The sequence below is a fragment of the Palaemon carinicauda genome, chromosome 7 (genome assembly GCF_036898095.1).
Source record: "Palaemon carinicauda isolate YSFRI2023 chromosome 7, ASM3689809v2, whole genome shotgun sequence".
NCBI classification, from domain to species: domain Eukaryota; kingdom Metazoa; phylum Arthropoda; class Malacostraca; order Decapoda; family Palaemonidae; genus Palaemon; species Palaemon carinicauda.
In genome coordinates this window covers 170,324,718-170,351,997 of record NC_090731.1, presented here as the reverse complement: position 1 = coordinate 170,351,997, position 27,280 = coordinate 170,324,718, and the positions used below count along the sequence as shown (strand labels likewise).

General features: G+C 40.5%; 1 protein-coding gene across 1 annotated transcript; it reads right to left on the bottom strand.

Moving 5' to 3' along the window:
* Positions 1-810: 810 nt before the first annotated feature.
* Positions 811-26,554, bottom strand: Polr1C (RNA polymerase I and III subunit C). The gene is made up of 8 exons (XM_068377157.1): positions 26,249-26,554; positions 22,877-23,056; positions 16,842-16,974; positions 14,685-14,804; positions 13,653-13,799; positions 13,142-13,297; positions 4,868-4,984; positions 811-961 (listed from the first exon to the last, which is right to left on the bottom strand). The coding sequence occupies exons 1-8, from the start codon at positions 26,291-26,293 to the stop codon at positions 825-827; spliced, it is 1,035 nt and encodes a 344-aa protein (XP_068233258.1). The 5' UTR covers positions 26,294-26,554; the 3' UTR covers positions 811-824.
* Positions 26,555-27,280: the final 726 nt, after the last annotated feature.

Sequence of the window (27,280 nt, the reverse complement as noted above, 5' to 3'; positions counted from 1 at the left end):
GACATCGACTCTGAAAAATTATATTTTTTCTATAGCCGAGATGTGATATTTTACTGATTTCACTTAATGAAAAAAAAATTCAATGTTTTGTTTTATGAAAAGTCAGCAAATTTTAAAGTAAAAATTCTCATAATTCAAGAAAAATTATACTAACAGAAAATTTGTCCATTATAACTTTGAAAACTAATTTGTACCAAATTGTGGCAAATACCTGTCAGTGTTCCAGTACTACAGTATTAACAAATTTTTATACCAAGCTGAACTTAGGTGATTCATGTAACTAGATTATTTCAAAATACAATACGATGCCAATCAAACTGGTGTAATACAGTACAGTACTTGTATCTATGATATGGTTAAAAAATTGATATTCCCTTTCTATTTTTCCAAATTGAAATTGTCAAAAAAAAAAAAAACGACCAAATGTGATGATGACAATGTTTTTTGACAGTGGAAGCCAGACTGTCTGACAAGATGGTGGTATAAAAAAAGGGATTTTGACGAAGGAAAAATCTATTTCTGGGGAGAGACCTGTGACGCCCGGTGAAAGTCCTTCTTTTCTAATATACAAGGTGCTCGCGCGAGGGTTGTAACCTCTGCATTCCATGCTTTTATCTTTCTCTAGTATATTTGGAAGATTTATATTAGAAAAGAAGGACTTTCACCGGCCGTCACAGGTCGACCCAGAAAAGAGTATGTGATAAATCTGATATTTTTACATTACTGTATTTATACCCTTCAAATCTGGCATTTCAATTACTGCATCTGAAAACTTTTTAGAAATTTGTTTACAAGGTACCAAAGAAAAAGTTTTGCCAAATTCTTTAATTAATCTGTACAGTAGTTCTTTCTATTTGCTTATCAATTTCTGTAATGAGAGTATCACACTTTCCAATCATTATGTTCACAGCTTCATCTAGCATCTCAAAACTCTTCAGAGCACTCTGGGATTCTACGTAAACTGAAACAAAGAATAACATTATTAGTATCGAAATTGTTATTGCCGAGTAAATCAGACTTATGATTAAAACTAGAAATTTAAATTCATATTTTGTTTTTTGTAGACCATTTCAAAGAATCAATGGATCATATAAAGTTTGTCCAGACTTCTTTAAGACTACTTTAGCAAATGTGTAATGTCAATATCAACCATAGAAAATTACAATAATTTATACCATAATTTTCAAAGTGATATGTTCTTATTTCAGATATGGAAACCTTAATTTCTTTACACAGGAAAATATTCCTAGCACCAATTGGAATTGGTAGACGAATCTTTTTAAGAAGATACTAAAGTGGTAGCAGACAGGAAAGATGTGTGTAGTACCTCTTAATTACCGAATGAATGTCTTCACTTTTTCTTTGAATATAGGGACAATGCAGTGTTAGTTTAAGATGGAAATATGATAAGACTTTAGTTTTGTCCATCTAAAATGGCAATTAATTAAAAAAAAAAAAAAAAAAAAACATGCTATTCAAATGTTTCCATGAAAGCATAATCCTTCATAAAGAAACTTACTTTTTATGTGGGAGGTTTGTTTCATAGAACCAGCCTGGCATTAATCCTATTACTGATTATGTATGTTAACCTCCTGGTCATTTACTTAAGAGGGGAAGGATGAATCCTGTAACCTCAAGAAGTTAAACTACACAGGGAAATATAGAAACCTTGTCCATCCTCTATGTATGGAAGGCACAAGATGATAAATGACAATTATCCTTGCAATTGGACCCCCAAAAAATAAACACAAGTCCAAAATTATTGCATATTCATAATAGGATAAGTACCTGTGACATATGTCCACTGTATTTGGCCAAATCTATTACCCATAAGACCATTAAGATTGAGATCTCTCCTTCCATTTGTTACCCTTTTTTTTTTTTTTTGGTGAAACTCAAAATCTGACAGTTCCTGATGAGACTCGAGCTCTTCTCGATTCCCTCCCTACATGACTTCATTTGTGATGAGCTTTGTAGTAAAACCAGAATGGAACTGGATGCCTTACCCTCGAGTACGGACACCTATTTGTTAAGAGCAGAAAGCACAAAACGTTGTCCAAGAATACCCAGATTCAGTCTGCTGCTCAGGCTTTTCCTTTGACTTCTCCCATTTTGTGGTAAGTTGCCAGGAGATACATTTGGCCCTGGAGTACCATTACATCATCAAGACGACAAAGAGGGATGTCCAACATGAGTGGCCCCAGGTGAACACTTATGTAGATATTGAGGAACTGCTACGTTTGAAGCACAATTTTGAGCTGGTAGACAGTCCTTTCACAGATGAAACAGGTACTTCCTTGACCCATTGTCACAATAGATGGATATAATTGAAACCACCACCATATCCACAATAAGTATGAAAGTGTCGTCTGATGAAATCTATCTTGACTTCCAGCACATAACTTTTCATCAACCTTACCTCTGTTGACAGGGCAAAGTTTTGGAAAAGATTAAAAAATGTGTTAGAGTCCGAATTGTTAGTTAAGAGGGGAGGGGAGGGGTCATTGAAGACTAGTCTGTTCTCTATCCTCAGGACCATGGATACCCAGGGGTCTGTCCCATCTCTGCCACTCTCTCTCTTGACATGAAAGACATTCCCCTACTCAAGGCAACTGAAAAGAAGGCCAACTACTTCTGTGCAGTCCATTTCCTCCCCCCACTGGACCCCAAGAGGTGAGTTTAAAGGGTATGTAACACATCAGATCTTCCAAGACTACCATTCTAACGTTCTTGCTTCCATACTAAACAGTATTCAGGAAGTCTTATCCTGATTATAACCACAAAGTGGTTTTCATAATCATACAGTTGGATTAGTGCAACTACGGATGTTCAAACTTGGTGCAAATGTATTATTGTTGAGCTGGTTAACATAAGTTTTATTCCCTAATTTATTTGTTACAAATTTTACAAATAAAAATATCGAGATGGTTTTTTTTCTTTAGTTATCTTGAGGTATTTTAAATTTCCATTTTAAAGTTTATTCTTTACTGAGTTGAGGGCAAGCATTTAAAAACGAAAAATATCTTCACGTCAGACTGGAGCTGGTGTTTACAGAAATGCAAGTGTCAATCATTTAAAATCGTGTTTGTCTTACCTTTTAATAAGAAGTGTTTTTATCATTGTAAAACGCGAAGATAGATATAAGATACTTGGTTAACTACATTGAAATCATATTGTAAAGCAATGCCGGTAATTTTGAGAAGCGAAAATTAGAGATTTTGTCCCATTGAAATTCAAGCGGACTTTTTGTTCTTCAATGTTTATTCGTTAAGTGCTTTACCAACTACAGAGCTGCAAGCAGTGCAGAAATAGAAGAGCATCTCAAAGTGCTAAGATTGAGTTCCTTCGGAAAATTACTGGCTGCCTAGAATCTTGTCATTGCTGCACGTACGGCATTTGATGCCTAACATCTTTGGAATTTCTAGCTGGAATAGCTTAATGTGGTATAAAAAATAAATCATTGTGATATCAAAAGATATCATAGCTTGGCAAGGTTTCCTCACCAAGATCACTTGATGACGACTCTTGCCACACGAAAAACGTGCCAGAAATGCCTGTGCAGAATTCACATAAATTATATTCTGTAAACTATCAAACAGCTCTTCTACCTGCACAAAAATGCTGTCTATAAAGGCTCAAATTATTAAACACCGAAGATGCTATGAAAGGAGTGACGTAGTTGGCGTGGGTGGAGATAGAGGTAGTAGCAATCAGTAGTGGATGTAGAACGGCACCTCGTAGTAACGAGGATATTTGAAGAGTAGATATCTAAATGGCACGAGACCTCTGGTAGTGGTTTTTCACACCCCAGTTACTATATACCGACACCTATTTAGGTGAGCGAGCTGGGTTCATCCCTGGCATTCCTATGCAACTTTTTTCTCTGGAAATACATAGCAGTTATATACCTTAGAAATGATGCTAAAGGAGCATTTCACGGAGCAGCACAGGTTGAGCCCAGAAATAGATTTTTCCTTCGTCAAAATCCCTTTTTTAAGTGTTATCATAAAAAATATCTGTAAATTTCTTAATCCTTGTACTCTACAAAAAGCAATTTTAGTTAACCTTATAGTCATATGGGAGGTAAAGCATATACTGTACCTTGAACTCAAAATTCATGCAACCTGGTTAAAACTATTGTATGCAGCCAATACCAAAAATTCATCTATGCCCTCAGCTTTAGCAACATTCAACTAACAGCTTTTTTCTTAAATTCCTCACATTACCTTTTAAAATCCCAAATAGATGATATAAACTATTTTTGCCGGGGATTATATATAATTATCTCGATACCATTTCCTCTAGCTTGTTTCTTTGGTAAAAGATCAAAATGAAAACTTAATTTTTAGACTTATGTTCTTACAGTATTTATGACTGAATAAATTGATATCTTTAAATATCCCAGAATGTTAGTTATAATTGTTCAAGCTTCCTCATTTGAAATATCTAATCCAACTGACCTTACAAACTCAATTTACATAGCTTATTAACCCTTTTACCCCCAAAGGACGTACTGGTACGTTTCACAAAAGCCATCCCTTTACCCCCATGGACGTACCGGTACGTCCTTGCAAAAAAATGCCATAAATTTTTTTTTTTTCATATTTTTGATAATTTTTTTGAGAAAATTCAGGCATTTTCCAAGAGAATGAGACCAACCTGACCTCTCTATGACAAAAATTAAGTCTGTTAGAGCAATTTAAAAAAAAATATACTGCAAAATGTGCTGGGAAAAAAATAACCCCCTGGGGGTTAAGGGTTGGAAATTTCCAAATAGCCTGGGGGTAAAAGGGTTAAGGCTTTTAGATACAACACAACAAACTGAATTAATCAAAATTAATACACAATAGTAATTTTGGAAACTTACATATAACATGATCAGTCTTCCTCGTGAGTTTAACGGCATCCTTGATGCTGTCGTATTCAAATACATTCCGGGAGCAAGTATCATTCCGTGCGTCATTAACCTTTGCCACTTTCTTACCTTCAAAGAAATTCAATATTAATAATCAATTACTGAAGTATTACTGAAGTACTTTGAAACAATAAATCACTAAATTTTAAAATATGTTATTTTTATTAATAAAATAAATTTTTGAATATACTTACCCGGTGATCATATAAGCTGTCAGCTCTGCTGCCCGACAGAAAAACCTACGGTCAAAATACGCCAGCGATCGCTATACAGGTAGGGGGTGTACATCAACAGCGCCATCTGTCGAGCAGGTACTCAAGTACTCCATGTAAACACAGAACCAATTTTCTCCTCGGTCCACTGGGTCTCTATTGGGGAGGAAGGGAGGGTCCTTTAATATATGATCACCGGGTAAGTATATTCAAAAATTTATTTTATTAATAAAAATAACATTTTTCAATATTAAACTTAGCCGGTGATCATATAAGCTGATTCACACCCAGAGGGGTGGGTAGAGACCAGCATTACATGTTTACATTATTATGAGCTAAGTATTTTGTATTTCATTTTAGCAGTTATTCAAAATAACAAACATAAAATAAATAAGTACCTGGTAAGGAAGTCGACTTGAACAATTACTCTGCCTTTTTAAGTACGTCTTCCTTACTGAGCCTCGCGATCCTCTTAGGATGCTGAGCGACTCCTAGGAGCTGAAGTATCAAGGGTTGCAACCCATACTAAAGGACCTCATCAAAACCTCTAATCTAGGCGCTTCTCAAGAAAAGAATTTGACCACCCGCCAAATCAACCAGGATGCGAAAGGCTTCTTAGCCTTCCGGACAACCCAAAAAACAACAATAAAAATTTCAAGAGAAAGATTAAAAAAGGTTATGGAATTAGGGGAATGTAGTGGTTGAGCCCTCACCCACTACTGCACTCGCTGCTACGAATGGTCCCAGGGTGTAGCAGTTCTCGTAAAGAGACTGGACATCTTTAAGATAAAAAGACGCGAACACTGACTTGCTTCTCCAATAGGTTGCGTCCATTATACTCTGCAGAGATCTGTTTTGTTTAAAGGCCACTGAAGTTGCGACAGCTCTAACTTCATGTGTCCTTACCTTCAGCAAAGCATGGTCTTCCTCATTCAGATGGGAATGAGCTTCTCGTATCAACAGTCTGATATAATAGGAAACTGCATTCTTTGACATAGGTAAAGAAGGTTTCTTAATAGCACACCATAAAGCTTCCGACTGTCCTCGTAAAGGTTTAGTTCGTCTTAAATAGAACTTAAGAGCTCTAACAGGGCATAAGACTCTTTCTAGTTCATTTCCAACCAAATTAGAAAGGCTTGGAATATCGAACGATTTCGGCCAAGGACGAGAAGGTAGTTCGTTTTTGGCTAGAAAACCAAGCTGTAAAGAACATGTAGCCGTTTCAGATGAAAATCCGATGTTCCTGCTGAAGGCGTGTATCTCACTGACTCTTTTAGCTGTCGCTAAGCAGACGAGGAAAAGTGTCTTTAAAGTGAGATCTTTAAAGGAGGCTGATTGTAGCGGCTCGAACCTTTCTGACATAAGGAATCTTAGTACCACGTCTAAATTCCAACCTGGTGTGGCCAAACGACGCTCCTTCGAGGTCTCAAAAGACTTTAGGAGGTCCTGTAGATCTTTGTTGTTGGAAAGATCTAAGCCTCTGTGACGGAAGACTGCTGCCAACATGCTTCTGTAACCTTTGATCGTGGGAGCTGAAAGAGATCTTTCCTTCCTCAGGTATAAAAGGAAGTCAGCTATTTGGGTTACAGAGGTACTGGTTGAGGATACTGATACCGACTTGCACCAGCTTCGGAAGACTTCCCACTTCGACTGGTAGACTCTAAGAGTGGATGTCCTCCTTGCTCTAGCAATCGCCCTGGCTGCCTCCTTCGAAAAGCCTCTAGCTCTCGAGAGTCTTTCGATAGTCTGAAGGCAGTCAGACGAAGAGCGTGGAGGCTTGGGTGTACCTTCTTTACGTGTGGCTGACGTAGAAGGTCCACTCTTAGAGGAAGAGTTCTGGGAACGTCCACCAGCCATTGAAGTACCTCGGTGAACCATTCTCTCGCGGGCCAGAGGGGAGCAACCAACGTCAACCTTGTCCCTTCGTGAGAGGCGAACTTCTGCAGTACCTTGTTGACAATCTTGAACGGGGGGAATGCATAAAGGTCTAGATGGGACCAATCCAGTAGAAAAGCATCTATATGAACTGCTGCTGGGTCCGGGATTGGCGAGCAATAAGTTGGGAGCCTCTTGGTCATCGAGGTTGCAAAGAGATCTATGGTAGGTTGGCCCCATGTGGCCCATAGTCTCTTGCACACATTCTTGTGTAGGGTCCATTCTGTTGGGATGATTTGACCCTTCCGACTGAGGCGGTCCGCCATGACATTCATGTTGCCTTGAATGAACCTCGTTACTAGAGACAGGTTTAGATCTCTTGACCAGGTGAGGAGGTCCCTTGCGATCTCGTACAACATCATAGAATGGGTCCCTCCTTGCTTGGAGATGTACGCCAAGGCCGTGGTGTTGTCTGAGTTCACCTCCACCACCTTGCCTAGAAGGAGGGACTTGAAGCTTTTCAAGGCCAGATGAACTGCCAGTAGCTCCTTGCAGTTGATATGTAACGTTCTTTGATCCGAGTTCCAAGTGCCCGAGCATTCCCGACCGTCTAATGTCGCACCCCAGCCCGTGTCCGATGCGTCCGAGAAGAGAACGTGGTTGGGGGTCTGAACAGCCAGGGGCAGACCCTCTCTGAGGTAGATGTTGTCCTTCCACCAAGTCAGTGATGACTTCATCTTCTCGGAAATGGGGATCGAGACCGCTTCTAGCGTCTTGTCCTTTCTCCAGTGAACAGCTAGGTGAAATTGAAGGGGACGGAGGTGCAGTCTCCCTAACGCAATGAACTGGTCCAGTGATGAAAGCGTCCCTATCAGACTCATCCACTGTCTGACTGAACATCGGTCCTTCTTTAGCATGTTCTGGATGCATCCTTGGGCTTGACTTATTCTGGGGGCCGACGGAAAAGCCCGAAAAGCTTGACTGTGAATCTCCATCCCTAGGTACACTATAGTTTGGGATGGGACCAGTTGGGACCTTTCCATATTGACCAGGAGACCCAATTCCTTGGTCAGATCTAGAGTCCACTTTAGATTCTCCAGACAGCGACGACTGGACGAAGCTCTTAGAAGCCAGTCGTCCAAATAGAGGGAGGCTCTGATGTCTGCTAAATGCAGGAATTTGGCAATATTCCTCATCAGTTTCGTAAAGACAAGAGGCGCCGTGCTTAGGCCAAAGCACAGGGCTTGAAATTGGTAGACAACCTTCCCGTAAACGAACCTTAGAAAAGGTTGGGAATCTGGGTGGATGGGGACGTGAAAGTAAGCGTCCTTGAGGTCTAAAGAGACCATCCAGTCTTCCTTCCTGACCGCTGCTAGAACAGACTTTGTCGTCTCCATGGCGAACGTCTGCTTTGTGACAAAGACATTCAGAGCACTGACGTCTAGCACCGGTCTCCACCCTCCTGTCTTCTTTACCACTAAGAAGAGACGGTTGTAGAAGCCCGGAGATTGATGGTCCCGGACTTTGACTACCGCTCCCTTTTCTAGTAAGAGAGACACCTCTTGCTTCAAAGCTAGTCTCTTGTCCTCCTCTCTGTACCTGGGAGAGAGGTCGATGGGAGTCGTTGCTAGAGGGGGCTTGCGCAAGAACGGGATCTTGTACCCTTCTCTGAGCAACTTCACAGATTGTGCATCTGCGCCCCTGTTCTCCCAGGACTGCCAGTAGTACTTGAGTCTGGCTCCCACTGCTGTCTGAAGAAGGTGGCAGTCAGACTCTGCCTCTAAAGGACTTGGTACCTTTCTTCTTACTCCCACGTTTACCTTCGGCACGAGCACCTCCTCTGCTGGAGGCTCTGCCACGAAAGGGCGGAATAAATCTTGACGCTGGAGTATCCATCCTGGGTCTAGACACGGTAGGCAAAGGGGTGGCTTTGCGGGCAGATAACGCAACCAGGTCATGCGTGTCTTTTTGAATCAAGGAGGCAGCAATCTCCTTGATCAACTCCTCTGGGAAAAGGCACTTCGAGAGAGGAGCAAACATAAGTTCCGATCTCTGACATTGTGTTACTCCAGCTGACAAGAAGGAGCAAAGGTTTTCCCGTTTCTTGAGGACCCCGGAAACGAACGAAGCCGCAAGCTCACTGGAACCGTCCCGTATGGCCTTGTCCATGCAGGACATAATGAGCATGGAAGTTTCCTTGTCAGAAGGGGAGGTCTTCCTGCTCAACGCTCCCAAACACCAATCCAAAAAGTTAAAAACCTCGAAGGCTCTGAACACTCTTTTCATCAGATGGTCTAAGTCTGAAGGAGTCCAACAAATCTTGGAGCGTCTCATGGCCAGCCTGCGGGGAGAGTCTACTAGACTTGAGAAGTCGCCCTGGGCAGAGGCAGGAACTCCCAAGCCGAGAACTTCTCCCGTGGCATACCAGACGCTCGATCTGGAAGCGAGTTTCGCAGGGGGAAACAAGAATGCTGTCTTCCCAAGGTGCTTTTTGGACTGCATCCAATCTCCCAACACTCTTAAAGCTCTCTTGGACGAGCGGGCGAGGACGCGCTTCGTAAAGGCAGGCGCGGATGACTGTGTGCCTAAAGCGAACTCAGATGGAGGAGAGCGTGGGGCTGCAGAAACAAACTGATCAGGATACATCTCCTTGAACAGTGCAAGAACTTTTCTAAAGTCCAAGGAGGGAGGCGTGGTCTTGGGTTCGTCGATGTCCGTGTGCGGGTCGTCAAGGTGTGCAGCGTCGTCATCATCAGAGAGTCCATCGTCTGAATACTGAGGAGGAAGCGGCAAAGGAGTAGGAATTGGCTGGTCAGCTGAGTCCGGCAGCACGGGTGCATGCGTGACTGCACTGGACGCAACGTCATGGAACTGTTGGCCAGTCTGTGAGCTGGCAACAACCATAGCTGCGCGGGGGCGCAAAGCGTCTACTCCTGACTGTCTAGTCTGCTGTGGGCGAGTAGTGGTAACCACAGTGGGTTGCGGAGGTTGACGCACCGCGTCAAAACAAAACAACTTAGGTTGTTGTTGTAACTCGCGAACGTCAACGGAGGGTTCCGTGCGTCGCTGAACGTCAACATGCGGCTGGCAGGGTACACTGCGCATGGGTGGCGGGACTCTCACAGCTGGAGTGCGGGAGAAGGTAGCCTCAGCGTCTACTGGACGCACAACCGTGGTTGGTTGTAGGCTAATGGGTGCAGCGTCAACCTTCTCCGCACGAAAGTCCTGCATTAAAGATGTTAACTGTGTCTGCATGGTCTGCAGCAAAGACCACTTAGGGTCTACAGTAGCAGGTGCGGCAACAGACGGTGTTACTGCCTGTTGCGGTACCGCTTTGCCTCTCTTAGGAGGTGTGCAGTCATCGGAAGACTGCAGCGAGTCCGAACTGACCCAGTGGCTACAACTGGGCCGTTGGACTTGCGCGGAAGGGACCGACTTGCGTTTAAGAGGTCGTGAGACCTTGGTCCATTGTTTCTTCCGAGAAACATCTTCCGCAGACGAGGAATAAATGGGCTCTCTCGTCTTCTTGTGGGTGGGGCGATCTTGGCAAGATACGTCCGAAACCACGGAGGGAACGTCTGTCCGCTGATTAAAGCCTGTCGAACCCTTTGGTCGTACGACATTGCTTCTCCCCTGGGCTTGGGAGCTTGCAAGAGGTCCCGGACTGGGAGGACGACAGGCACGAACAGACGCACCCTCAAGCGCAACACTAACACTTTCCACAACACTACCACTCACTTTGTCACTACCCACTGCACTCTTACCCTTCAACTCCTTGACGTCTGCCATGAGTTGGTTACGGTCACTCGCCAATGACTCGACTCTCTCACCCAGAGCCTGGATGGCATGCATCATATCTGCCATCGAAGGTTGTTGAGTGCTAGAAGGGGGATCAGGAGCAACCACTACAGGGGAAGGAATAGGTTGTGGGGCATGGGGAGAGGAAATATCAACGGAGCGAGATGAACTTCTCCCGACTCTATCTCTCTCTAGCCTACGTGAATATTTCAGGAATTCGAGAAAATCGAATTCCGAAAGCCCAACGCATTCCTCACATCGATCTTCCAATTGACAGGTTTTACCCCGACAATTGGAACAAACGGTGTGCGGATCGATAGAGGCCTTCGGAAGACGCCTTGAACAGTCCCTAGCACTACACTTTCTGTATTTAGGGACTTGAGAAGGGTCAGCCATCTTGAATTAGTCAAAGGGGAATTCAAATCTATCCAAGTCGTCAACAAATAATCCAAAATTCAATAAAAGAATGCAAGGAAGTATTGAAGATAACCTCTGCAAAGCGAAAGCTAATAACTAGAAATGTGTACTTCACCAAAATCTGTGAAAACCAATCCAGTAAGCAACAGCGAATTTAGTAGGTCTTGCCGGTGGCACGACAGAGAGAAAATTGGTTCTGTGTTTACATGGAGTACTTGAGTACCTGCTCGACAGATGGCGCTGTTGATGTACACCCCCTACCTGAATAGCGCTGGCGTATTTTGACCTTAGGTTTTTCTGTCGGGCAGCAGAGCTGACAGCTTATATGATCACCGGCTAAGTTTTAATATTGAAAATTGTATTTTTCATAATGATACAAACCTTAGTTCTTCAACCCTTTTACCCCCAGGCTCTTTGGAAATTTCCAACCCTTAACCCCCAAGGGGTTATTTTTTCCCCAGCACATTTTGCAGTATATTTTTTTCAAATTGCTCTAACAGCCTTCATTTTTGCCATAGAGAGGTCAGGTTGGTCTCATTCTCTTGGAAAATGCCTGAATTTTCTCAAAAAATTATCAAAATATGAAAAAAATATTTTTTAATAGCATTTTTTTGCAAGGACGTACCGGTACGTCCATGGGGCTAAAGGGATGAGTTTTGTGAAACGTACCAGTACGTCCTTTGGGGGTAAAAGGGTTAATGGGAGTATGATTTCAGTGTAGACACATTAAATAAATACAAGTGATTTAATTATACAACTACCATACTATAATGTAGACATACAGCATATTCTTAAATCCTCAATTAACTGATGTCTCATATGGCAACACAATTTAGTCAACATATAATTTCTGGACAACAATGAGCAGCTAAGCATGCCTCTTTTGCAATAGGTGCCTCACATATTCAAAGGTGGAATATTAGACACTGAGAAGATAAACATGCTATCAAATGCTAAAAGGAGAAGTATTAAGACTGAAGATAAATCTGCTTACGAATATGAGAGCTATATTTGACACATTTTAAGAATACCATTCGGCCACGAATACAACTTCCCTACCCCATTCCGGCAACCCAGGCCTAACCCCTTTCACTCCTTATCGTGAGCCGGAGTCTCAGGATGAACTTATAGGGGTTCAAATTTAACAAGAAAAAAAAGATGATCATTTCAAATGACACCCCCCAAATGAGAGAGAGAGAGAGAGAGAGAGAGAGAGAGAGGAGAGAGAGAGGAGAGAGAAGAGAGAGAGAGAGAGAGAGAGAGAGAGAGAGAGAGAGAGAGAGAGAGAGAGAGAGAGAGAGAGAGAGAGAGAGAGAGAGAGAGAGAGAGAGAGAGAGAGAGAGAGAGAGAGAGAGAGAGAGAGAGAGAGAGAGAGAGAGAGAGAGAGAGAGAGAGAGAGAGAGAGAGAGAGAGAGAGAGAGAGAGAGAGAGAGAGAGAGAGAGAGAATGTCTACTGGAGGCTCTCGAGCCACTAAATATGCGGCCCCGAGACTATACAATAAGCTCCCACGAAACATCCGAAAGATTGAAGATATTAAGGCTTTCAAGAGGAAACTCAAGACTTTCTTGTTCTGTGAGTGCTTCAATAATGCTGACTTAACAATAAACAAGCAATATGCATTGTAAAATGTTGAATGCTTTCCAACGAACACGATAAAATGACTGTGGAGTTCCCATAGAGAGAATTTCCCCTGCTGTAAGAGACCAGCAAAACAGTCCTTACGGTAAGTATCTACCTTCTGAATCAAGGATGTTGCTTCAATATTTTTCTACCTTACATGCCCCTCTACTTTGGTCTCACAATCCAAAAGCTTACCTTGAACAATAACCAAATATTTTCAGCTCTCAAATGTCTAGCTAGGTAAGTGTGGTAATACATGAAATGGAACTGTAAATAAATGTAAAATACAGTTTTAAAACTCACCATCAGATTTGGTCACAATATCAATCACTCCAGGTGAAAAGCACTTTTGTAAAAGTTCTGCTTGAGTTCCTTCAACTTCACGAGTTAATTCGATCTCGGGAAGGTACCGGTATGAAGCAATCCCTGGCTGAAATTTAGCATGATCGCTACCAACACCTAAAAAAATTAATCGAAGCATTAAACATGTAAAAGTAAATGAATAGTTAACTGAATAATTGTAAACCTGTAGGAAAAATATTACACAGAGTAAGCAGTTGCTATATGATAAGGAAATACTCCAAGCGCAAAGCATGTACCACAGGTAATATATTAACATATTTAATTTTAAAACATACGTGAAATTATATATATAAGCCTATAACACTGCTGTTGTGACAAAATAACCAAGTCATACACACGCATTTTATCAAAATGACCAGGAAAGATATAGAGTGTTGGAGAGATAAAAAATTTATTAATTTTAAATAGACCTTTGAAAAACTGAAGATGTAAAATGAGATAGAATACACACCTTTGACTGCATAAGCTTCTAAATGTATCAAATGACCAGGATTCATCTTTGCTAGAAGAATGTCATCGTGTAACGGACCCATGTTTGCGGGCTTGAATATGTCCGTCTGATTGCCAATGGGTACCCATGTCAAACTTGAAGATAGAACTGCAAAGAGAAAAATACATTTAACATATTTTCACGATACAATGTGCTAGGAAGATGTACGAGGGAAAGGAGCCTACAACAATAATACAACACACAAACGAGTTATATGGTGAAGATGTAAACACTTCACTAATTTCGAAAACGTAAAGATAATTGCGGGATTTGCCAGAAAACAATAATACATTGCACAAATGAGTTACTTGCTGCAGATGTAAACACTTCACTAATCTCGAAAATGTAGAGATAATTGCGGTATTTTCCAGAAAACATCTTTACAGTTCATTGCTAGGCTAATCTACAAAGTTCTTAGGCCAGGTTAAGCTGAAGAATGCCTGGCTATTGAAATTGAATATCTATCATTATAAAGGTATAAATCAATCTATAGTATAATGTAAAATAATTTTGTACACATTTTAGTAATTTCCATAAAAAGAACTATAAAATATCCATCAACTAAGATGCACAACATCAAAAATATGTTTACAGCTCAGGTTAGGTCACCAAGGTTTAAAACTGAATACTTTCATTACTGGACAGTATGTGACAGATACTGTACAATTTCATTAAAGTCACAGTTTCATTTTCCTTTAGACACATTTCACTGAAAAAGTTGAAATTTAAAGTATGACAGGTACACTTTCAGCTTAGGCTAAAGTAACCAAGGCTACAAGATACAGTATATTGCAGCTCTAAAAACATAAATCAGTCATTCAAGAAATTGTGCATCTATTACCATACAAATTCATTTTGTGTTTTATATGACTTTTCTGGGTTGTTAATAAAAGTAAAAAAATACAAGTCGTGTTTTTATCAATCCTGGTTGTAATGCATGAATACAATATGTATAAGTATCTATCAGTAAACTTGTTTTTTCCTCAATCTTACCTTTTCTATTCAGATAAATGACATCAGCATCTGTTTCATTACTGGCTGCTCTTGCATTCTTCTGGCATATAGTTTTAAGTTCATACTTAACAGAATCTTGCGCACCCCACTCGCTGTCATCTGTAATGACAACGTATACAATTTCACAAAAGTTCAATTGTACCAATCTTTATAAATTAATATATTCTAAACATGCAAAAGATTAGCAAATTAAATAACAGTAATCAATACCAATATGTGAAAGGTTTGCCAAAACAATATTCTCGATTCTACGTAAGACCTTATAACCCTTTTACCCCCAAGCTATTTGGAAATTTCCAACCCTTAACCCCCAGGGGGTTATTTTTTTCCCCAGCACATTTTGCAGTATATTTTTTTTTAAATTGCTCTAACAGCCTTAATTTTTGTCATAGAAAGGTCAGGCTGGTCTCATTCTCTTGGAAAATGCCTGAATTTTCTCAAAACATTATCAAAAATATGAAAAAAAAAAAATTTTATAGCATTTTTTTGCAAGGACGTACCGGTACATCCATGGGGGGTAAAGGGATGGCTTTTGTGAAACGTACCAGTACGTCCTTTGGGGGGTAAAAGGGATAACATGGATCAAATCCTTGATTCTACATTAGACTATAACAATGTTCAAGGTAAGCTTAGTATCATTAATTAGTCAATAAAATTTGTTTATTTAAAACAAAACTAGTTTTCTCAGACGTACCTGTCAATCACAGATATGACCAAATTTGTCTCAGTGACTAGAGAAGAATGAGAGTTTCACAAAGTATAAATTACCTATATCATAAGGTACTAATGAATTACCTTTGTCACTTTTGGTTTTGATTTGAAAATGAAGCTGTAAGATCCACACAGGAGGAGGAAACTTGCAACTTGTCTAATGGGTTTCCATAAAAAGCTAACACATTAGTTTCTGCTTAGAAAAGCTGTTTATTACAACCCTACTTATCACATACATGTCAAGGGCCCCAAATTAAATTGTAGGGTATGGTTACTCAAATTTCCAATTTTGTACAGGTATACAATGTAGGACCAACAAGAGCACTTTTGGGAAATAGGAGATCAAACCAAGGTTCTGCAGTTCAGTTTTTCCCCAAGTAAGAACACAATTGCCGAGAAATGGGTTTTAGCTCAAAACTAGTAAAAATATACAAGTTCATCACCTAACAAATTCTCACTTCTTAGTTTTATTTTCCATTTCCCATAAACCCTGGCAATCTGTTGGACGAAGTTCAAGACTCCCCTAAGCTCGAGTTTCTAATCGTGTCTAATCACACCATCCTTGAGGACTAGGGATGAGTGGTCGGGTTTGGGGAACCCTATAAGTCTACTTGCTGAGTCATAAGCATCTGTTGCCTGGCTCTCCCAGGTCATAGCTTGATGGAGAGCAGCTTGGGTGATGATCATATAAACATAGCTATAGTCTATTTCTTTTAGCGAGGCAGATTTGCACCGACTTGCAACGGTGCCCTTTTAGCTCGGAAAAGTTTCCTGGTCGGTGATTAGTTAGAATTATCTTGTCCAACCAATCAGGAAACTTTTCCGAGCTAAAAGGGCACCCGTGCGAGTCGGTGCAAATATGACTCGCTAAAAGAAATGGACTATAGTCTATAGGGCATTGTCATATCCCTTGTCTTTGCCATACATGAGCAACTTTTAAATAATTAAATGGTTATTTTTTTTTACGCAAGAGACTTTAAATAATTTCTTTTGGCGCTTTCTAAGTATCCTACATAACTCCCAAATCTTTATTAACTGAAGATTTTCATAATACTTTAACTCACCCTAGTATTATTATTATTATTATTACTATCCAAGCTACAACCCTACTTGGAAAAGCAAGATGCTATAAGCCCAGGGGCTCCAACAGGGAAAAATAGCCCAGTGAGGAAAGGAAATAAGGCAATAAATGAAGAGAACAAATTAACAATAAATCATTCTAAAATAAGTAACAACGTCAAAAACAAATATGTCATAAATAAACTATAAAAAGACTCATGTCCGCCTGGTCAACAAAAACGCATTTGCTCCAACTTTGAACTTTTGAAGTTCTACTGATTCAACCACCTGATTAGGAAGATCATTCACTATTTCTGGAAATAATAAGAGGAATAACAATAACAACAAATATAATAAAATACAAACCTGCATTTCTAAATTCAAAAAATCGAGGATCGACCTTCAAGGGGACAAGTCCAAGTCTATGAGCAAGAACTTCATCCTGAATAATACTTGTGTTGTTGTACATATAAACTTTCTCTATGGCCATTGTTGCAACCTAAAAAAAAGTAAAACATTAAACATACAGTTTGTAGCAATGTCATTATTTATATTTGAACCTTTAAATTTGCATAAATGATTCCTGATTTATTGGTCCCTAATAGAGAAAAAATTATATTTTCATAATATAAATTTTTGAATATACTTACCCACTGGTTATATAATGGCTAAAGTCCCTGATGCCTCGGCAGGAAATTCAAAATCTCGCGCACGGCTTAGCGCAGATATGCCAGGTGTACCCCAGCGCCCTTGCGGTACAACAGGTAGAACTATACTCAACCAATTCAGATTTTCCATGCCCCATAGTCTCTAGAGGGGAGGAAGGTGGGTCTAAAACTAATATAACCAGTGGATAAGTATATTAAAAAATTTATTTTATTATGAAAATATAATTTTTAAATATAAAACTTACCCGCTGGTTATATAATGGCTGATTGACACCCATTGGTGGCGGGTCAGAGACAGCTGCATAATTGGAAATTCACTTACGAGTTACATAAACAACTTAAGCGGTTCTCACCTGATAAGGATTTGTCTGCTATCCTTAGGAGATCCAGTGATCCATTTGGGGCTGATGATCTCTAGGAGCTGTCAAACGGTACATCCACCTATAACATGACAGGAACTCAACTAATACCCTTGTTCAGGGCGCTCTCTAGGAACAAAATGACCACCTGACTAAGTCAAAGATTGCGGAAGATTGCCGACCAATCTTCACGTACAATCATAAAAACATATACAACAGTTCCAAGAGAAGAAAAGGGGTACAAGGAATTTGGGGAAATGTAGTGGAGGATGTTTTACCTACAACTGCACTCGTTACGAGTGATCCCAAAACGTAGACGTCTTTAAGAGACTGGATACGGTAAAAGTAATGCAAGGCGAATACAGGATTACCCCTTCACAAGGCTGTATATGCGATGCTTTGCACAGAACAGTTTAGTTTAAAAGTTACAGAAGTTTCTACAGCTCTAACTTCGTGAGTCTTTACACTTTCAACATCTTATGATCTGTCACCCAACCGTGTGAAAGAACCTTTGTAATCAAAGTCTATACGAGCTGACAGAATGTTTAGACATGGATAGCGCAGGCTTCCTGACCGTGCACCCAAGAGTCATGAATAGTCTCTTAACTTCTTTGTTCTTGTCCCAATAAAACTTCATCGTTTTAATCGGGCAAAAAACTCTTCTCAGCCCATCACAATCCAAATTCGAGAAGATAGTGATCCCAAAAGATTTAGGCTATGGATGAGAAGGATGTTTGTTAAGGACCAAGAATCCAGGTTGTAAGGTATCTATGGCTTAACCAATGTGAAGTCCATGTTCTTGCTAAAAGAGTGAACTTCACTGACTCTCAACTATGGTAGACTTACTCAGAAAGTCTCCAAAGTTAGGGCTTAAAAAGAAACCAAGTGTAAAGGGTCGGATCTGTCACTACCGCGAAACTCCAGAAACGAACCCTAAATTTCAGGCTGGCGCATCTTGCTGACGCCTCCAAGTCATCTCAAATGATCCGAGAAAGTCTATAAGGTCTCTATATGATAGATCCAATCTTCTGCGTCTGAAGACAGATGCCCGCATACTCCTGTACTTTATGATGGTCAAGGAGGAAAAAAGTGTGTTTTCTTCTAAGGTCTAAGAAAAAATAGGCCACTTGTGTTAGAGTTACCTAATGAAGAGCCGGCTTTAGCTCTACACCACTCCATAAAACACCCTAATTGGGTCGGAAATCTTGAGGCAAATGTCCTTTGTACAAGCGATAGCCTCAGCTGTCTCCTTCGAACAACCCTCTAGATCTTAGGGGTTTTACGAAATACTGGAGGCAGCTAGACCTAAAGCTTGATGGTTTAAAATAAAGCGTTCGTGATCCTGACACGGGGAAAAGGACTAAAGACATGCTTCCAGCATGCACCCAACATGGTCCCAGCATGAGTCCAGTATGATTCCCGCATGATGCCTACACTCAACATGTCGTGAGAGAGAATCAAGATCTAGAACCGCCTCCCAAAACGCGTCCATATCGGTCGCAAGAAACCGATATTGAAGCTAGGCTTGTTGAAAAGCAGCATCAACGTGAACCTCATGCTGTGAGGTTAAGACCTGATCGTGTGTAATCAGTGAGTGTTCAATAAACTTAAAGCCAAAGCTTGACACGAGGGAGCGCTAGCTGCGAGGCCAGAGAGACGCTAAGGAGAGACAATAGTCTGTTTATACTGCTGTGAGACAAAGACTTGACTGTATGCGTCTAGCAGGTGACCATAATGTCGCATGTGATTGCATTGCCGTAAGGTGTCAGAGTGCTGTATGCGTTCACCTTGTCGTGTGGATACAGCGCTCTGTGTGTCCCGCTTGTTGTAAATCTACAGCGTGCTGCGTGGAGGCGACAGCATAGCATCCGGTCATTGACGGAAAGACATAACTGTTTGCCGAGAGTTGTCCGCGTGTAGCATGTGTCGGCATGAGAGAAAGTCGCGCGTCCCGCAGACGGCGAAAATGAGACAACTTGTTGAAAGGATCAACTTTGACTGTAAGCGTCCAACATACGACCTGACTGGCGTCTGCGTCTGTGACTGCGTGAGGGAGAGACCAGAACTTTCGTCTGAGTCTGCGTGACGTCTGCCGTAAGAGAGAGACCAGACTGCTACAAGCACCCACTCTAACGCTTCTTGTAACACGAGAATATCTCTGCGAGGAAGCGTTACTAAGCATAGGAGAACTATGCCTTCTGACACCAATCGGAAAACCATTTCTTTGATCTATGGTAGTCCTTTGACTCTTTTAGGAGAAAATTCTCTCCATCCCAAGAATTGTAAACGACAAACAGATGAAATAGACGTCTTTTAGCTCAGACCACATCTACACTCGCGGGGTAGCGAGTGCGCCAACCCATGCGTGGGCGAAGGCCGGTAGAGAACATCAACCGCAGTCCTGTGAGCGACCTAGGAGAGTCCCTATGACATTTCAAGCGCGCCTTGTGCGCGAACTGAATGTATCCAATGCTGTGAGATACAGTCACCAGTAGTCACTAGACCTCAGAAGAAAGTAATAGACATTTCCCCAAACTGGGGGAGGAGAAGAAGTATGAACAGAAGCAAACTGAGCACCTTTTCTCCCGAAGAACTATGTGTCTTACACGATTCTGGTGCTGACACGTCACCTTCTTCCGAAAAGAAAAAACTTCCGGCGAACGTTAGTTACTGCAGGATAAGTTATTAGAAAACATACGACTCCTGAAAGGTCTTGGACATATTGATTGGTGACTACCAAGTCTAGGTTTTGCGTCCTTCGATGAGAACAAAGTCTTTCCTCCCTGAAAGTGCGTCAGATTCCAGAGGAAGAGCTAGGATTGTATGTGACTTGTCTGACTTCCGCTTCTCTCGCGGAAGAAAAAACACATTCGATTGCTTCCTGTTTAAGCATCAAAACACGCCTGCTGCGAGGGTAAATTCTGTTCGAGTGCATACATGACGAGTAACTTCCAAGTCTGGTAGACAGGGAAAACGTAGAACGTCATTCTCATCGGGGAACAGCATTCTAATACGCAGAAAACAGTTACAAGATCCATGATACCATAGCGATGACGAACTGATCGCTTCAAGACATTCCAACTTCGCTCTTTTCAAGATACTATGTTACATGGTTGTGATGTCATAGCTCAACAATCGTAGGCGAAGAAAAGAGCCTTACTTCATCATTCCAAAGTGGAGAAGGAACGTCTTGGACTGCATCAACAGTATCGCTTGGCGGAACAAACGTTTAAAGCACAAGGTCCGCGAAGCACCTCAGCCTACCGACCTTCCTTCTCCCAAGGGTTGGAATGTAGGGAAGAGGTATAGGAACAGGGGCAAGGTGAACACGAACAAACACCTCCTCCAGAGCACTGCGCTATGTTTACGAGTCCCTAAAAAGAGAGGTTTAAAAACATAATACATTAAATCATAAAAGAACTGCCCATGGTGGGAGATATACTTTTACGTTCTATTCTCATAAAGGCCTTAATGCCCTTTCTGCTGTTGCAGCTGCAAGCACTGCATCAATCTCTAAAGTAACGTTCGTTATTTTTCTGAGAATGATTTAATGTTAATTTATTTATTTATTTTACCATTAATTTACTGGGCCATCGTTCCCTAAAGGAGCCCTTTGGGTTAAAGCATCTTGCTTTCCCAACTAGGGTTGTAGCTGGCTAGTAATAAAAATAAAATAAAATAAATAGCGATACCATCAACTCAACTAGCGAAAACTCTGAAGTCGGAACGAAGAGCAGCAGGTAAAAAATATAAGAGAAACTCTTTAGAAAAATTTTCATTAGTTTCTGAAAGTTATTCCCTTCCTTTTACAATCTCTATCCTAGGAAGAGAAGTCTTGATTCTTAGGAATCCACTCCTTATGATTCTGAATTCAGACCTCAATCCTTAAGAGGTTTTAATTCTAGTTCTCCCAACCAAGAGTTAGCCCAGCAGGCCTTGGTCCGAGAATATAATATCTTTCTAGTTAAGATTTATATCTTAATATAGCGCCTGGAGCAACAATAACTCAACACTAGACGGTCATGATCAGGTAGACATCAAAGTCTATTGTCATAGGTAGCGAAGGGTCCAGCCCGACGCTGAAGCGTCCACACTGAAGCTGAAGTGTCCACACTGACGCTGAAGTGTCCACACTGGCGCTGAAATGTCCTTACTGACGCTGAAGTGTCCATACTGACATTGAAAGCGTCCACACAGACACTGAAGCGTCCACACTGACGCTGAAGCGTCCACACTGATGCTGAAGTGTCCACACTGACGCTGAAGCGTCCACACTGACGTGGCGCTTCACTCCATTCCGTTGACGTTCCGTTGCCGCACCGTTCCAACGACGCTTCGCCGGCTCTGCTGCCTGGCGAACATCGGCGCGTCTGGATAGACTGATACTAGACGCTATGAGCAGTCGGTTTGCGTTGAGCAGGTAATCGAAGTAATGCATCCACTTTGTCCCACCATTGAACATTGCGGTTTGTAGGCCTCCTGTGCGACAACGAGTCCTCACTGTTAAAGACACGTCGCCTGTGCGACCGTGTCATAGACCGGAATCGAGACACCCAAACGGCAGGCTGAAAAGACTGCATAAACGAAGATAGATGCTGTTTCATGCCTAACTGCAAAGATCAAGGATCAACCTTACGCGAAACGTATTCAGCATTATCTTCGTCGATCCATAGCGCTTGCCACTGTCGAGAGACGACATGGTTACGTGAAAGACCGACGAGCAAAAAATAAGGGAAATATTAATAAAGATAATCTCAAACTAAAAGATTTCAAGACTAGAAACAAGTGAAAACAATTAACGATAGCTTAAACACAGAAAAGAACGCTGTACATCACCAAACAACTTCCCAAGAGAGTAAAACCACGAGAGCGAACTTCTATATGTCAGCCAGCTATGACGGCAGAGAAGAACTGGAGATGGTGTGTTGTTCCACCTGAGCTACCGCTAGGGTGCTGTTGGTACACCTGCCGTATCTTCGATAGCGCGAGATTTGAATTTCTGCCAGGGCGTCAGGGGACTTCAGCTCTTTATATAACCAGCGGGTAAGTTTTATATTTAAAACTTCATAGTACATTACAGGGTAAAACCATAACATGATTTATTCTTCAATAAAATGTGCTATTTACTAAACATGAATTACTGAAATGATATATAAACACTGACAAGAAGAGATACCTTTGATTAGTCATAACAGTTGCAGCTCAGTGCACTTGAGCGACATTTTTAAAACCACGTAGATAATATAATTTCTATACCTAAGACTACAAGATTAGTAACCTTTGACCTTCAAATATTTTTGCTACAATCTTTTCAAACTACTAAGCAATCTTCAAGAACGACTAAAATTACTTAATCTATTTTGTAAAATCTTACCTCGGCTAAGATAATTCTTCTATAAGCATTAATAAGGGCTATTGGGAAACCAATAAAATCCATTTCCAAATTATTCGCATCCAGTTTTATCATTTTCACTTCAAAATTGTAGCCGGAGGCGCCATCTTCTTTCTTCTCCTTTGATTTTTTACCTTTACTTGGTTTATTTCTTTTTGCATCCTGTAAATAGAAAGTTTTAAAGTTAAGGAGAATAAAAAAATATGACAAATTTCCAAGTAATTTGTATTTTTCCTAAGGTACAAACCTTTAGCTATTTAATAGGGATTGGCCGAAAGGATAATCCCTATCAAATAGCGATGTTTGTTAGTGACGGAACAAACACACCTTAACCCTTTTACCCCCAGGCTATTTGAAACTTTCCAACCCTTAACCCCCAGGGGTTATTTTTTTTCAAGCACATTTTGCAGTATATATTTTTTTAAATTGCTCTAACAGCCTTAATTTTCGTCATAGAGAGGTCTCATTCTCTTGGAAAATGCCTGAAGTTTCTCAAAAAATTATAAAAAATATGCAAAAAAAAAAAAAAAAAAATTAAATAGCATTTTTTTTTTGCAAGAACGTACCGGTACGTCCACGGGGGTAAAGGGTTGAGTTTTGTGAAACGTACCAGTACGTCCTTTGGGGGTAAAAGGGTTAAATCCACAAAGACCCAAACAATTTTAACTCCAGTACTGTATATCAAACAAAATGAGATACCAAATATTCTTGTTGTGCTCATGGCTGCTAGTATCATGAGAGGAATAAAATATAGCGCTTAACCAAAAGGTACTGATTTGCTTACCTCTTAAAGGGAAAGATATGAATAAGGGAGACAATGATATTCAACATGCAATGTAATTTCATAGACAGACTTACTAATTTTGAAGTACAGTAGAATAGATTTTTAAAGTAACTTTTTTTATTTTTCATAGATATAGAGAACAAACTAATCATCAATTTGGGAGTTAAGGGGTAGTCTGTCTACCAGCCAGACATCACCGTTTTGCCAGAAGCATATAAAATGGGACATACCGTACTCCCATTATGAGTAGTTAAATGGGACATACCGTACTCCCATTATGAGTAGTTAAATGGGACATACCGTACTCCCATTATGAGTAGTTAAATGGGACATACCGTACTCCCATTAAGAGTAGTAAGTAAATTTGCAGACAGGAAGCCTTCTACTGAAAAATTGCAAAATAAAAGTTGCTCAGTGTATCTCAAAGCCTCAGGAAATCAACTTCCCTTATTAATTAATTTCAAATTTAATGATATGTCAACATTAACCACTCTGCTGTAACTTCTTCCATTTGCCGCAAATGAAAGAAATAGCCTTGGATGCATCATGATTTGAAACACTGCTAAGTAAAGGAACGGAGGGCCGAAGGATAATAAAGGCCGTGGTAATCTAAGTCAGGTTAGAGGATACTGTTTATACTATCAATTTCCTTGCAACGGCAGACACAGTCAGCTGTAGCATAAAAAAAAATGCTTGAGTCCCATTTTCTATATATCCAACTGGCAAGCCTTTGTAGTTGGTTGGGATAGACCAGGTCAATAATTAAAAGGTGAGTAAATATGTGCTATAGCATGATATTCCTTATGAAGAAAATAAGAAGCATTCCTGGTGTATTTATCAGTACTTTGAGCTGTTCTCTATGTAAATTATTTGGGGAAACCCAAATCTTTTAAATTTTTGACGTTTTAAAACCAAAAACTAAACAAACACAAGAACACCACCTAACCTAAGCTAGGAGCCTCATCTTTGCCTATTCAAATACTGAAAGGGGGAGGTTATACCCCCATGTGAGCCCACCTCTTAAGCTTGCCGCACACTGAGCCCGAACGGACGCGCTCGAACAGAACCGAAACGTCCGATAGAAATTGAAAGCATGCATTCTTAACTGACTGCATACACTGGGCCAGAACAGAACAAAACCGAAGCAGTATTCTTTGAAAGATATTTTTTCAGAAGCGTCGGTGGCGTCTGACAGGCTGCGCATGCGCAGAACGACTACAGCGGTTGTTTTGGAGAGGGTTGCTGAGGAATTTGGAGGTTACCGTCGGTTCCGTTCTGTGGCTTCTGACTCAGTGTGCGCGCTGGACGCCGTTTCTGTTCTGTTCTGAGGCTTCGGTGGCGGTTCCGTTCGGGCTCAGTGTGCGGCAAGCTTTAGACTGCAGTATCCTTAGCTTACCCTAAGACTAAGTCTCAACCATGTGTTTGATTTTCAACTGGCTTCACTTCTAGAAAGGTAACAATAAATCATGTTTCGTAAATTGTAAAACTAGCTTCATAATATCATATTTCAAAGATAAACATTTTCCCAATAAAGAAAATCGATTTGACAATAAGGAAGTTTACGCCTGTCCCAACCAACTACATACACCTTGGCACCTGTCCGGAAAACTATATTTGTAACATCACTTGCATGTTAAGTAACCACATAATTAATTTGTCAATTTAGTTTATTAAGGAAAATTAGAGACAACAAGAAATGATGACATCAGCTTTCAATAACCTCTGTTCGGTAGCTTCGCACATCTAGTTAGAAGACAAAGCTAACAATTACATACTGTCTTTTCCAGATTAGCAAAAGTGGTAGGGGGTGTAGGAAGAAACTGAAGATTTTCATGTTTTCCAAATGCTTTGATAATGTGGATTTGACAATTAACGCGGAATACGCTGTGTGATAATCTCAATACCCAAGAATGGGAGACGTAAAACGACAGACAGGACTTCTGTGCACATATAACAACACCTAACCTAACCTTCCCACCCTAACCTTACCTACTTAACTAACAAGGTGAGGTAGGTAATGTCCCCTGCGATCCCCTAAAGCCGCCGTAGTCTTTGCGATAGGGAGGTGTATATATGATAGCGGCCACCTGTACTTATGATTACCGCAGTCTAAGGGGCGTTGCAGGGAATGTTAGCCGCCCCTTCGTTAGGTATGGACACAGCTTGTAGGTTAGGTTAGGTGGGGAAGTTCAAGGTACCTGGCGTTTTTGTATAGAGATTTTACATAAAAAATCTTACAAACGACTAGAAAATGGAAAGAAAATTCCATTTTCAATGCACGTGGGAGGAACTGGCCGCTGATATACAAAGGTTCCGCGACAGGGTTAAAAATAGAGATATGGGGCATGGCAGTCATCATACTTAAGCCCTGCCCTTAAAGTGAAGTAAAACGAGTTAAGTAACTTATAAGTTTGCTTTAATGTAAGAGTCATCCTCTAACCCCATGTGATTGTTTTAACAGTGAAAGGCCTAATACCATTTAATATACTGCAGTTCTACGGTAAACAATTAGGTTAGGACAATCTAAGCACTAGCAGATTAGGTAATACTGTATGTAATAATGTACTTACTTGAGTTAGCTGAAACTCTCCAACAACAAGCCGAGTCGAATCCATTGCTGAACCAGCAGTCGAATCGTCGATCAATCTCTGCTTATCCTACGGTGAGTTCACAAAACATAGGCACAATGGCCCTCTTAATTATTATAACACGGCCTTATATTAACCAATTAGTAGTATATGTGATGTAGTTGATCCCAGGGTTTGTAAATCACGTCAAAGTACATCAATTACGTCAAGATAAATTCCAATGGTTCCTTCCACATGTGACAAATTGCCTGAGAGACTTTGTTTACATTTGGGATCCAAGATATCAATGTTACCAACTATTCATAAATCCTTTGTAGTAAACATCGTCCACATATAATTAGTTGTCGTACTTTAAACCTTTAGATTTTATTATTATTATTAGTAGTAGTAGTAGGAGTAGAAGTAGTAGTAGTAGTAGTAGTAGTAGTATTACTATTATTATGATTATTATTACTAGCTAAGCTACAACCTTAGTTGGAAAAGCAAGATGCTATAAGCCCGGGGGCTCCAACAGGGAATAATAGCCTAGTGATGAAATGAAATAAAGAAGTAAATAAATGATATAAGAAATAAAAAAAAAAAATAAAATATTTTAAAAACATTAACAACATCAAAACATATTTCCTATATAAACTATAAAAGGACTCTTGTAAGCCTGTTCAAAATAAAAACATTTCCTGCAAGTTTAAACTTTTGAAGTTCTACTGATTCAACTAGGCCTACCTGATTAGGAAGATCATTCCATAACTTGGTCACCTCTGGAATAAAACTTCTAGAGTACTGTGTAGTATTGAGCCTCACGACGGAGAAGGCTTGACTTTTAGAATGAATAGTCAGAGAGAACAACAAATGAACAGAGAACTATTATGCCTACAATGGAAACGAATAACAACAGGCAAACGGGGAGTTATGAAACCATGAAAATTATATTTCAATCTTGCTTGCCTTTTCACATTAATCTTTACCTGATCAATGCCAAAATACCATTATCAATCATGATATACAATGGTATTT